At 37.7% G+C, this 14,526-nt stretch overlaps 1 protein-coding gene across 5 annotated transcripts in view; it reads right to left on the bottom strand.

Moving 5' to 3' along the window:
- The window catches only part of CCDC126 (coiled-coil domain containing 126), a 46,453-nt gene that overhangs the window by 17,793 nt on the left and 14,134 nt on the right, over positions 1 to 14,526 (bottom strand). For all 5 annotated transcript variants that reach the window (XM_045052500.1, XM_045052501.1, XM_023250443.2 and 2 more), the window contains one exon: positions 11,605 to 11,992. In XM_045052500.1, coding sequence (XP_044908435.1) covers positions 11,605 to 11,842 — 238 coding nt within the window. In that variant the 5' untranslated portion in view covers positions 11,843 to 11,992. The remainder of the gene's footprint in view (positions 1 to 11,604; positions 11,993 to 14,526) is intronic.

Raw genomic sequence — 14,526 nt, 5'->3', positions numbered from 1 at the left:
CTGTCCCTCCCCTGCTCATACTCTATCTCTCTTTCTCTCTCAAAAATAAATAAACATTAAAAATTTTTTTAAAATAGTTAAGAAATTTTAACTTGTGTTTCTAAAAGTTATTTTTTATAGACTTATATGGAAAAACAACTATTCGTTAACTTATTTTCAGAAAAGTATTTATTATTTATTTATTTGAGAGAGAGAGAAATAGAGAGAGCATGCAGGGGAGAGGGGGAGAGAGAAAGAGAGAGAGAGAGAAAATCCCAAGCAGGCTCTGCACTTAGTGTAGAGCCCAACACAGGACTTGATCCCTTGACCCTGGGACCACAACCCAAGCCAAAAAAAAGAGTCAGATGCTCAACCAACTGGGTCACCCAGGCACCCCTGCAGAAGAGCATTTAAATATCAACATTAAATTGTTCTCCAGTTCTTCCAAAATATTTTTGACATCTAGTTTTTAAAAGTGTTCAACCACATTAGTAGACAGTAAAACCAAAACTCTTAAAAGAAAGCAGGGTTCATCTTTGGAAGGAAAAGTCTGTAGTGATAAAACAATAGTATTGCTATAGATTCAGAAACAGTTTAGGAAACAAAACAATGCCTCAAGTGCAAAGTGTTCTATGAACAGTCTACTGGGAAGCTCAGACCAAGTATCCCCAATTCACTGTTCTAGGCAAACCTCAGAATCCAAAACATATTACATGGGAAGAAAAAAAATTATATCAGAGAAGACTAAGAATATTGAGAAAAAGATCTAAAGCAGGGGAAATGGTTTTTTTACAGAGAAAGCACAAATTACTGTTCAAAATTTACAGACAATGACCTATAAAGGTGAACTGATCTGCCTATGACCTTTATGATAGTAACAATTCATTGGTGACTGGGATTAAAAAAAAGCTTATGCTTATTTTCCCAACTGGGAAAAACAGGTTAAACAGTTCAAGGGGAGACTATTCAATAAATGAATAAAAAGCCTTCTAGCTTTTTTGTATAACAATGAGAAGCTAAATGGTTTCTATAGATGGTTAAAGGTTCAAGTTCTCCAGAACTTGTAAAATTCTGATTTTATTGTAACTTAAATAAATATGTATATATTACTGCCATGTCAAATGAGTGGAGCAAAAGATGGAATTCAAATAATAAATCTGGAATAACTGGCTACCTAATGTGGAAAAAAGAATCTGCATCTCTTACTGCTTACACCAGAAATCTCAACTATATAACAGACGTAAATGTAAAAACAAAAACAAAACCCACCATAGTATATTAGAGTGTAAGCTCTGGGGCAAATATTTTAAGCATAAACCTAAACCATAAAAAATGATAGACACAGGGCGCCTGGGTGGCGCAGTCAGTTGAGAATCTGACTCTTGTTTTCACCTCAGGTCATGATCCCAGGATTGTGGGACCGAGCCCAGCATCCTCTGTGCTGAACATGGAGCCTCCTTAAGATTCTCTCTCTCTCTCTCTCTCTGCCCCTCTCCCCTGTTCACTGTATCTCTTTAAAATTAAAAAAAAAAAAATTGTTTAATAAAAAATGACACACACATTCTGCTACCCAAATTTTTTAAACAATAATACCGAGTTATTAGGCAACTGAAAAACCAGAAGAAAAACATTTGCAACACATAATAACGGCATTAATGCCTTTACAAAGAATCAGTCACTTAAGAAATTTCCCAGCAGAAAAACTGGCAAAGGATATAAATGACTCACTCACACATACAAGAATTACAAATAGCCAACAATCCTTTAACCTCTACTGTAAACAAAGAAATGCAAAAGCAAACAACTAGAGATCATATAAAATTAAATAGAATTGGTAGAGAAACTGGCACTTTCACATTGTTGTGAAGGTCGCAGTAGGAATGTATACTGGTAGAGCCATTCTGAAGGACAATCTGACAAATGTCTATTAAATTTAACTTGCATATCCTTGACCAAAAATTTCCACATGTAAGGAATCTATTCTTCAGAAACATTTACACAAACATGAAATACACATTTATACTCACACATATATGTCATACACATACAAACACACATACATTGTAGCATTGAATCAAACACAAAATAGGTTAGCAACAAATTATCCATCATTACAGAATATGTGGGCAAGGAGTGAGGGCGGGCAGGTTAAGGAATATTTATAAAATGAAACAATATTAAGTCATTGTAAAGGATGAGACAGACCTATATGTAATAATATGGAAAGATATCCACAGTAATTAAGTGAAAACAGGTAAGCTGCAAACCAGTATCCACAGTACAATCCCATTTTTGCTCAAAATAAAATAATGTGCTAGATCATGTGTAAGCAAACTACAGCTGGTCGGCTGCCTGTCTTGGTAAATAGTTTCACCAGAACATAGCCATGCTCTGAAAATATTTACTATTTAGCCCTTTAAAGAAAAGTACACTTACCCCAATACGGAACAAATTAAATGATTCTTTCTGCCCTTTTAACTTATCTATCTTGTATATTTCTGTACTATTTGAATGTTTATAATAAACATATATTTAGAATCAGAAATAAGTAAAAAAATATATCAGGGATTGGTTAAATATCACGTGGCCATTAATGACGTAGGTATATATTCATTGACATAAATATTTCCACCATACATTAAATTTTAAAAGTTTATCAAATATCATGTGTAGCTAGGTCTGAACGTTGCTTTTAAAACTGAGTCGTGGGGCACGTGAGTGGCTCAGTCAGTTCAGTGTCCAACTCTTGATTTCTGCTCAGGTCATGATCCCATGGGATTGAGCCCTGTGTTTAGTTCTGTGCTGAGCATACAGCCTATTTAAGATTCTCTCTCCCTTTCTCTGTCTCTCTCTCTCTCTCTCTCTGTCTCTTTCTCTCTCTCTCTCTCCCTCTCTCCCCAGCGTGTGCTCACTTTTTCTCTCTAAAAAAAAATAATAATAAAATGGAAAAAAAATAAATAAAATGAAAAAAATATTTTTTGAAAACTCGAGTCATTACACACAGCTGGGCAGCATAGCACAGATGGCTGCTACCTTTTAAAATATCACAGTTGGGGCACCTGGGTGGCTCAGTTGGTGGGGCACCCAAATTTTTTAATATTTATTTATTTTTGAGAAAGAGAGAGAGAGAGAATGCAGGGGAGGAGCAAAGAGAAGGGGTACAGAGGACCTGAAGTGAGCTCTGAGCTGACAGCAGTGAGCTGGATGTGGGGTTCGAACTAATGAAGCAAGAGACCATGAACTGAGCCGAAGTTGAATACTCAACTGACTGAGCCAGCCAGGCGCCCCAGGCATCCAACTCTTAATTTTGGCTCAGGCCACAGTCTCATGGTTAATGGGTTCGAGCCCCGTATTGGGCTCCATACTGGCAGTGCAGAGCCTGCTTAGGATTCTCTCTCCCCACCCCTCTCTGCCTCTTCACAGCTCAGGCTCACATGTGCTCTTACTCTCTCTCAAAAATAATTTATATAGAGAGAGATCTATATATTTATATATATATATAGAGAGAGAGAGAGATCAGTTATTTTGCTCAAGTACAAAAACTTTATTTTCAAGTATTTTTCTTCTTATTAAAAGATTTACTTTCTATCAGTGTCCTTGGACTAAGCAGAATGCAAAACAATGTAATTTCTGCATCTCTATCTGCCACAAGAACCTCCATCTCAGTATATACCAGCTCCTTCATCTCTAAGTCATCTAAATTTGATCCTCAAGAGCAAATACAGGCTAACCTTCATCAACTCATAAGAACCATCATAAAGGTGTTTCTATAAAAATAGAAAGTGCCTAGGGCATTTCCAGATAAAGAAGGTAAACTGAAAAAAGGCAATTAACCTCTGCTGACTTTGGATGAAAGAGGACTTCAACCACCTCCATTTTGACCTCAGTCTGGACTTGCTAATTGATTAAGTTCTTATTTCCAGCTTCTCTTAACTCAGGCTAACAATCTTGTGGGAAAAGCACCCTGTGATGGGAACCAAAACTATCCCCTCAAGTATAAGGACTGCCCTGAGCCAGCAAGATTCTGTGTGACTGACCCAAGACACTGATCAAGGAGACCTTTACTGCCCAACTGTACTACCCACCAACCCCTGTCCCACATTTTCCTTATAAAAACATGAGGCATTTTCAGCACTACGGAGACATTTGGGACACTAGTCCACCAGCTTCTCGGTGTTGGCCTTACTAAAACAAATTCCTTTCTTGTCTCACCACCACCCTTTTCTCTGCCTTTGGATTCTGTTAGCGGGGAGCCAAACTTGGTCTGTTGGGGACCCCTGGAACCAGGTGCTCTTGCACCCATGGGTCCCGGCTACATGGACACGCCACCAAAACAGTAACGGTGCTTTTTGCTCTCTTTTTCTTTCTTTCCTTCTTTAAGCATAAATCCACAAGGCCAAGGATAACAGAAGAGACCATAGCAACACAACCAGAAGCTAGAAAGCAAAGGGACGAGTGTTAACTGACTTAGAAGCTCTGAAAAATTTGATCTTAGAAGAAAAACTAAGAAACAATTCAATGTTCTCCACGGAACTCCACCCTTAAAATGCCCAGGAACTGTTGTTATAGTGGGTACCAGTGAACATAGGGGTTAAAAAAGGGACTAAAACAGAAGAATTGGGTGAAAATTTATCTATGGAGACATTTGATTCCTAAATTATCTAGAACACTCCCCAACTGGGCAATAGCCCCTCACTCCCTGCAGAAAAGCTGAGGTTCGTTTTCTGAAGCCAGTGAAACAGCTAAGGGCCTGAGTGCCACAGTGAAAACTAGGGGAGTAAATGAAAATTTACACAGTGAGTGCTGAGACTACCTGTCCTCCCCCAGCCTCTTCCTCTCATTCGGATCCCAGAACAGTTGAAGGCCTATGCTCTCCAGCAAGATTGGAAGTCCTTCTCGAGGGAATCTGATCAGCTCAAGAAGAAAGACCTAAATACACCCATATTTGGGATACCGCAAAGAAACAGACAGTGATCATGTGCAATAGAGTTTGGCCAGACTTTGTCCCTAGTTCCTGGGAGGTAGCCTCTAAATGTTTGGAATTTCCTGAGCGATAAGACTGTCTTTGTTATTCATGATGGGCCCCTGGGACCCCACTGATAGTTTATATTAACAAAGTGACTCAGACTGGGCCCCTAGATAGTTTGTGCTAATGACATGACTCAGGATGGGGACTGGGCATGCCAGAAAGACCAAACTACGGAATTAGGAGTCGTGGCTTTTCAGTAATGACAGATGAGTGAGAGGGGCTGGAAAGTGAATTCAACCATCTGGCTAAATCCAATCAATCGTGTTTACACAATAAAATCCCAATAAAAATCCTGGACACAAAGTTCAGGTGAATTTCCCTAGGTAAAAATACTCTTAATATGATCATACACGAATGTGTCAAGAGAGTAATGCGGCCTGATTCCATGGGAAGAAGACGACAGAAACTTCGCCTCTGGAACCCTCTCAGACTTGCCCTATGTGTGTATCCCTTTTGCTGGTTCTGAGTTTCTTTTTGCTATAATAAAACTGCAAGTACAGTCCTTTCAGAGAGTTCCTTGGGCCAATCTAGTGAATTACCAAACTTGAGGGGGTAGTAGAACTGGTTAAAAATGAGTGTGGCCTGGGACACCCAAACTTGTGGCTAATATCTGAAGTGAAGGCAGTATTTTGGAGGATACGCCCTTAACCTGTGAAATTTGGCTTAATTCCAGGTAGTTCATATCAGAAGTCATCACAAATATTAAGGATGCTCCCAAGGAAATGTCCCAGCCAGATCATGCTATAATGAATACCAACCAACAACTCAACACTTCCCATCAAACTTTAAGTGTCTCATTCTTTAAAAAAGCCTCAGGGGCACCTGATTGGCTCAGTTGGTACAGCATGCAACTGGATCTCAGAGTTGTGAGTTCAAGTCCCGCATTAAGTATAGAGATTACTTAAAAAGCACAAAATCGTTAAAATAAATGAATGAATGAATATTAAAAAGCCTTCATAGGCTAAGGATCACCAGACATGTTTGGATGAAACGTAAAAATATTTCAGAAAATGTATCATTGACAACATTTGAGAAATAAAAAAAGAGCTCTTAGAAATTAAAAATATGATGGGGCACCTGGGTAGCTCAGTTGGTTAAGTGTCCCACTCTTGGTTTCAGCTCAGGTCATGATCTCACAGTTCATGAGTTCGACCCCCACATCAGGCTCTTTGATGATGGCATGGAGCCTGCTTGGGATTCAGTCTCTCCCTTTTTCTGCCCCACCCCAGCTCACCCTCTCTCTCTAAATAAATAAACATTTAAAAAAAATTTTTGTAAGAAATTAAAAATATGAAAGAAAATAAAAAAGTCCATAAAGAGTTGAAAATAAAGATGAGTAAATATCTCAAAAAATAAAACAAAAAGACAAAGAGATGGAAAGTAGGACAGTAAATAAAGGAAAATTTGAGAACCAGTTCATAGGGCCCAAATGCTGAACAACAGAATTTCAGGAAGAATGAAAACAATGGGGAGGATGAAATCAAATAAATAATTTAGGAAAAAATATCCCTAAACCGAAGGATGTAAGTTTCAGGACTTAAAGTGCCCACTGAAGCTTCCTTTTCCCTGTCTCCAAAATCATGGCAGGCAGAAATGCGGATGTTCTGAAGATTTTCATCTTCACTACTACCCAGAATTACTTCAGTGTCAGAACCCTGGGACCAGCCACTCATGCACAGCTGTCCTGAAATCAACAATTTTTTGGATGACAGGAACCAAACGTTCTTAGGGTGCCGCAATCCAACATCTAATGTCCTTTTCCAACACAATGAGTTTGCTGACACAAAAGATAAAATGCTGGTTGTTTTCAAGCTGCAACCTAAAATAATTACCAGTCAGAATTTACAAAACAACATTCTTGTTTTATCTGTTAGACTCACCTATAAATTCCCTTTACCAAGCAAGCAGCAAGGCCAGTATTTGCACCAATGTTGTTAAAGGATCAGGAATGGAGAATTTTGATCCCAAATTTCAGAATCTTTTGTGTGATCTAGAAGCTAGGTTGGATATAGTTCTACGAAAATTAGACACTAATTTACCAAATTGAAATTTAAAAAGATGACACATTAAGTATTCTTACACAAATGATGAGTTCCAGTTTGGGATAGAACAAGCACGTCATGGAAATAAGCAGATTATTGCAGAAAGAGCCAGTTACTTTAAATTTTTTTTTTTTAACGTTTATTCATTTTTGAGACAGAGAGAGACAGAGCATGAACGGGGGAGAGTCAGAGAGAGAGAGAGACACAGAATCGGAAGCAGGCTCCAGGCTCCGAGCCATCAGCCCAGAGCCCGACGCGGGGCTCGAACTCACGGACCGCGAGATCGTGACCTGGCTGAAGTCGGACGCTTAACCGACTGCGCCACCCAGGCGCCCCTGACCCAGTTACTTTAAAGAATTATTTGAAACAACTGCAAGAGTTGTGATTCATAAATAGATATATATCAAGCTTTTGATTAAAGCACTTTAGAATTTAAGTTTCACTAGATTTAGCTCCATCTTAAAATCATTACTTGATGGTTGTAAACAAAATATATCCTTCTTAAGTAGCAGGGTTTACTTAAGGTATATATTTAACATAGATACATCTTAGAAAACCAAACTTTTTTTTTTTTTAATTTTTTTTTCAACGTTTATTTATTTTTGGGACAGAGAGACACAGAGCATGAATGGGGGAGGGCCAGAGAGAGAGGGAGACACAGAATCGGAAACAGGCTCCAGGCTCTGAGCCATCAGCCCAGGGCCTGACGCGGGGCTCGAACTCAGGGACCGCGAGATCGTGACCTGGCTGAAGTCGGACGCTTAACCGACTGCGCCACCCAGGCGCCCCGAAAACCAAACTTTAAAGAAAGTTAAATTCTGATCTCTAGTAAATGTTTTTCTCAAAACATAGTTACTCTTCTGCAAGTAGAGAAAAACAAAAGCCTAATACACTAACAGAAGTTTATCCATGTAAAGGCAGTATGTTCTTCTGAAAGAATGTTCACTTTATTCAAATTAGTATGTTGAAGTAATCTGAGATATAAAGTCTTAGTTTTATACTTGATTGATTATTCTTTGCTATATCTACAGAGAAGTTAAATAAGTGACCATTTTTAGCAGTTACAAAAAAGTCTATTCTTTTCAAAATAAATATACAGAAATTTTCTATTTGCTCCCAATATTATTTCAATAATACCATTTTTAATGAAGTGTTTGAAATGGTTTTAAACTTTTTTTGCAGCAATGATAAAATGTAAAATAAACCTTGTACTCTGACGGCATCAGTGGTAACTTGAATCAACACAGTTATAAATGAATGGATATGTAAACTCTAATGGGTGATATCTATGTGGCATTAAGGTAACCTCTGTTGGGTAAAGAAATGAATCCACATTTAAAGGAAATTAGGCCGGGGCGCCTGGGTGGCTCAGTCGGTTGAGCGTCCAACTTCAGCTCAGGTAATGATCTCACACTCCATGAATTCGAGCCCCACGTTGGGCTCTGTGCTGACAGCTCAGAGCCTGGAGCCTGCTTCAGATTCTGTGTCTCCCTCTCTCTGCCCCTCCCCTGCTCATGCTCTGTCTCTCTCTGTCTTAAAAAAAAAAATTAATTAAAAAATAATAATAAAGGAAATTAGGCCAAGGGTAAAAATAAATGAAAGACTTTCTGTAATTTTTATTTTTAATTCTGACATTTATGAAATTTATGTTTGTGAAGGAACTTGCAGGGTATTTGCATAAAGAAGTAATATATCATTTGGTAGAAAAAGGAAAAAATGGTACGGTAGGTATTAGAGTTATAGCAGTTGAAAAGTCTGAAAACATTTTTACTATATTGCTTAGGTACAATTATGATTACTTTAAGAACAAATGTATTTGTGGGGTCACCTAGGTGGAGTGTCCAACTTCAGCTCAGGTCATGATCTCACGGTTCGTGAGTTCAAGCCCTGCACTGGGCTCTGTGCTCACAGGTAAGAGCGTGGAGCCTGCTTTGAATTCTATGTCTCCCTCTCTCTCTGCACCCCACCCCCCACTCATGCTCTGGCTGTCTCTCTCTCTCTCTCACAAAAATTAAAAAATTAAAAAAAAATTTTTAGAACCATGTATTTTGGTTTTAGGACTTTCATACCTTGGACAGTATATCCTTATTGGAAGTGGCTGACTTGGTGGAGACCTGGACAGTATATCCTTATTGGAAGTGGCTGACTTGGTGGAGACCTCTTGAGATGTTGTAGATGATGTGTAGCAACAAACAGAGCATGATCATTATCCTGAGTCACAAATGTTCCATCTCTTAGATATAGGTACTAGTAAAAAATAAACATGAAATTTGGGGGGAAATAAATCAAGTCCAGCACATATGTGAAAGAAATCCAGACCCAGGGACGTCATTCTGAAAAATCTCAGAACAGCATTATGGGACTGTGATAAAGATCTCACAAACTTCCAAAAATAAGTCACATATAAAGGGTGAAGAATCAGGGGCACCTGGGTGGCTCAGTCGGTTAAGCGTCTGACTCTTGGTTTCAGCTCAGGTCATGACCTCACCGTTCATGAGATCATGTCTCATGTCGGGCTCCACACTGGCAATGTGGGGACTGCTTGGTATTCTCTCTCTCCCTGTTTCTGTCCCTCCCCTGCTCATGTGCACTCTCCCTCTCTAAAAATAAATAAATTTTAAAAGGTAAAAAAATCGGAGGGGCACCTGGGTGGCTCAGTGGTTAAGCATCAGACTTTAGCTCAGGTCATGATCTCACAGTTTGTGGGTTTGAGCCCCAAGTTGGGCTCTCTGCTGTCAGCTCAGAGCCTGGAGCCTGCTTTGGATTCTGTGTCTCCCTCTCTCTCTGTCCCTCCTCTCTCACACTCTGTCATATCTCTCTCTGTCTCAAAAATAAATATTAAAAATAAAATAAATTAAAAAAAATTTTTTTTAATTTTAAAGGATAAAGAATCAGAATAGCATTAAATTCTCAAAAAGAACACTGGAAGCTAAGGGTGCAGCGGGGGGAAGACTTTAAAATCCAACAGAAAACTATTTCCAAACTAGGACTCTATACTTAGTCAAATTTTCAATTAAACATGAGAGTAGGGGGATAAAAAGACCTTTTCAGATATGCAAGGAATCAAAACTTTGACCTTCCTCGTATCTTTCTGAGGAAACTACAAGAATCAGTTCCCCTAAAATGAGGGAGAAACAATAAAGAGGAAGCCACAGGATTCTAGGCAACAGGAGATCCAACACAAGAGAAAGGTAAAGGGATAATTATGTAGGAAGATCCTAGAATAATTTATCACCACAAGCCTAGAGAAGAAATAGTCCAAACCAGAGATCAGAAGGCTCTAGGAAAGATTTCTTCAAGATAAATAATGTGATAAAATACCTTATGTGTCTGAATATACTGGGGGGAGACTTAACAACTGTGGGAGAGTTAGGGTAGAAAACTAGGCAAAGAAACAAAAATCAGTACTTACTAATTAATTCTAGAAGGGGGAAATACAGTTATATGTGAAAGGAAAAGTAATAATGTACTACATGGCTCAGTAATGAATACCACTAACACAGTCATAATAATGCAAACATTGAATATTGTTCTAACCAAAATTATGATGGGAAAATGGCAGGACTATAAGAACACGTGTGTGTGAAAACAGCCTGGGGTGGGTGGGATGCAATTGGGTTGAAAAAGAAAGCTGAACCCTCACCCTGCACAGTGGGAAGTTAACAGATAATTTCTATAATTGAAAAGTAAAGAAGCAGCTCATAGAGCATGTTATTTAGAGGTATGGAGGTAATCACCAAATAAATCAGAAAAAATAATTTAAGATGGCTGGCTGTAAGGAATGGGAAGTTTGAGTACTGTTGGGGGTGGGAAAAACTGCCCTTTTTTATTACCAGACTCATAACACATTTTGATTCTTTAAATACATACATGTATAACTAAAAAAAACCCCACTGAAATAGAGAAAATGCCCACACACTCATATACAAAGTGTTCTATCTCTTCTCTCTCTCTTAAGTCTTAAAGGCAAGTGAGACTACGACAGGCATACAAAACTTAAAACACAGCAGGAAAAAAACAAAACAAAACAAAACAAAAAAAAAAAAAAAAAAAAAAAACACACCACAGCAGGAAACCAGGATGTGAACAGGTGAATGGCAATAAACCATATTGAAGATACGGGCAAATGCTGCTTCTTAGGAGTTAATAGATGTTATACAATTGATGGTCTATACTGACACAATCAAGAAAATGTAAATATGAACTAAGTGTTATAATAGTATTACAATTATGTACAAGATTTTTTTAGAGATACATATGGAAATATCTAACAGTGAAATGTCACAATTTCTATAATTTAACTGGTCTTCAAAAATTAGACAAAACAAATTGGTAAAATGTTAATAATTGTTAAATCTAGGCAACAGACATATAGTATTTATCATAGTTTCTATTTGTCAGTATATCTGAAATTTTTCATAGTAAAAAGTCAAGAAAAATTTACTCTGTAAAGACCCATGCATGAAGTGATGAGTTAGATTTCCTTCCATAACTATCTTTAAATGGGAAGAAGTTGAAGAGGAGAAAACGAGGAATAGTCCATGGTTATCTTACCATATCCTGCCATAGAAGCGCCATTCTCAACATCCACTGCGTTCTTATTTTCCTCTGCTAGAGCTTTAACATATCTTTTGCTTAAATCTAGTATTTGTTCACGTAACTTGACACTGCTTTGATGTCTTGGTTGTTGAAAAGTATAGTGCAGTAACATCAATCCCCAAATGAGTCCGAATACAAGCAACAGTAAACTCAATTTCTGGGACATAGTTTTTCTTGAAATTGTAAAAATCATTTCTGATGAAGAAAACAGACTCAAATGAAGAGTGGTAACTGGACGTAAGCCACCAAACAATCAAGACTTTTGAAAGAAAAAAAAAATCTCCTCCTCTAATACTGTGTATTCTTCATCTTCAGCAAGGTTGCCTCCAACTCTCAATTAACTCTGTAAAATTGAAAAGAGAAAAGCTGATTAGTCTTAACCTATACCAGCAACAGAATAGACAATGATAGATTTAAGAGATTCTAAAAGGGGCGCCTAGGTAGCTCAGTCGGTTTAAGTGTCCAACTTCGGCTCAGATCATGATCTCCCAGTTTGTGGGTTGGAGCCCTGCATCAGGCTGACAGCTCAGACAGCCTGCTTCAGATTCGGCGTCTCCCTCTCTCTCTCTCTGCCCCTCCCCCAACTTGTACGCATGCTCTCTCACTCCCTCTCTCTCAAAAATAAACATTAAGAAAGGAAAAAAAAAAATACTCCCTTAAAAAAAAAAGGGAGATTCTATAAATCATCGTGATTTGAAACTACATCATTTCTCTGACAACTTTCTCCACCATTATGCAAGCTTTCAAGGCTTTTATCAGTTTCATTTACATTGCTCTTCAAAAATAGAAATAAATGTCCATTAATTGAAATGTCACCATGGTCACAAAATTCTCTGAATGACTTGTCATTTGTAACTAAAACTATGGACATATAATAAGATTTACAGTAGCCTATTCAAATATAGATTACCCAACTGTATAAAAGCTATTCCTCCTCCTCCTCCTCTTCCCTAAAAAAAAAAAAAAAAAAAAAAAGGCAGATACCAAAGAGAAAGTTAGAAAATGTGGAAAGGTGAGGGGTGCTTGGGTGGCTCAGTGGGTTGAGTGTCTGACTTCAGCTCAGGTCATATCTCGCAGTTTGTGAGTTCCAGCCCCACATCAGGCTCTGTGCTGACAGCTAAGAGCCTGGAGCCTGCTTCAGATTCTGTGTCCCACTTTCTCTGCCCCTTCCCCACTCATGCTCTGTCTCTCTCTGTCTCTCAAAGATGAATAGACGTTTAAAAAAAAAAAAAAAAGAATTAAAAAAAAAGAAAAAGAAAATGAGGAAAGGTGAAACCCACAAGAATATGACAATATTTGGAAATGTCACTAGAAAATATTACTAATGGCAAGGAGATCATCCTGAGCATCCGACCTAAGATGAAAAATAAGTTACCATTTCTAAGTTTCTACTTCTAAATTAATGCCAGGCATAATGACAAGTGCTAAAACAGGTTCGAGAATTTACCTATGTTTCCAAATCTGCAATTTTAAATTTTAAATGCTGCAGGAATATACTTTTATAATTTAAAGAAAAATTGAAAGGTTATATATACTTCAATTTTTTTTTTCAAGAGAGAAAATCCCAAGCAGACTCCACACCATCAGCGTGGAGCTCTACGTGGGGCTCAAACTCACAAACTAGGAGAACGTGCCCTGACCCAAAATCAAGAGTTGGACACTTAAAGGACTGAGCCACCCAAGTGCCCTTGTACTTCAATTAAAAAAAAAAAAAAAAAAAAAAAAAGGTGACAATCATGGAATGTAGAAAGACCTGGAGAGTAATAATGTGTATGAATCACCAAAGTGTCCAGCAAAGAAAACTCTTCAATTATAGCTAATGGAATAAAATTCTTTACATAGAAATACATCTGGAGTCACAGCTTAATGAAAATAATCCTTAAGAACTTTTTTAACTTTCAGCAGTATGGGCAAATGAAACATACCTACTTTAATCCACTTAAATAGGGTCTACTCACATAGGTGAACTAATAAAATCTAGTTTGAGGGTAAGACTAGAATTCAGTAAAGGTAAACTCTGCAGAGCATTTAATTACTTTTGACAGATGTTTACTGAGCCAACACACATCTTAGGCACTATGGCTCTGCCCTAAAATCTTGCTTTCCAGCACAGGTGCTTTCAAAACTTTTTTTAAATAATAAAAATAAAGAATATCTTTTAATCTTATGTAAAAAATCCAAATACAAAACTCTGTCTCTAGATGTGAGTGTGTTCAGATATGTGTAAAGAGGGGTCTTCTACCCTGGCAATCAACCTGTCCAGTTCAGAAAACTTCCACTGTTTCTTCCTCCTACCCTGCCACCCAGTCCCTGATATACGTCTAATAAATTCTGGGCCTCCAAAGTTTGCAGAACACCCATCTACTCTTGTTGAAATGTGTGCATCCTGCCAAACCTCACTACAAGCATCACTACACCACTCACTGGGCATACTAATTACTATAAGAAAGTAAAAACCGCATTAAAAATTAGAAATTGACTCCTTTTCAAATTTTCTTCTATTTCTGCCTATTTCTTTAGTTATCATACAAAGAATAAATAAATCTCTTCAGATCTTACTGAAACATCACTATTAATATCAATACTGGATTACTAAACATTGCTTAGCAAAGTCAAGTAAATGTAACCCTATGTTTTTTCTACAGAAATTTTACATTTGAGATTAGAAAGTGGAAGTTCTGGATTCCCCAGCAAAATTTTAAAAGAATATTCTTCACACGTCTATTAAATATATTATTCCTTAGAGATTTTTCTTCACTGGTTCGAATGTTTTTTGGGTTTTTTTGTTTTTTTTTTTTAATTTTTTTTTCAACGTTTTTTATTTATTTTTGGGACAGAGAGAGACAGAGCATGAACGGGGGAGGGGCAGAGAGAGAG

This window comes from Felis catus, chromosome A2, assembly GCF_018350175.1.
Source record: "Felis catus isolate Fca126 chromosome A2, F.catus_Fca126_mat1.0, whole genome shotgun sequence".
Taxonomy (NCBI): Eukaryota; Metazoa; Chordata; class Mammalia; order Carnivora; family Felidae; genus Felis; species Felis catus.
This window is presented reverse-complemented; position numbering and strand designations above follow the sequence as displayed.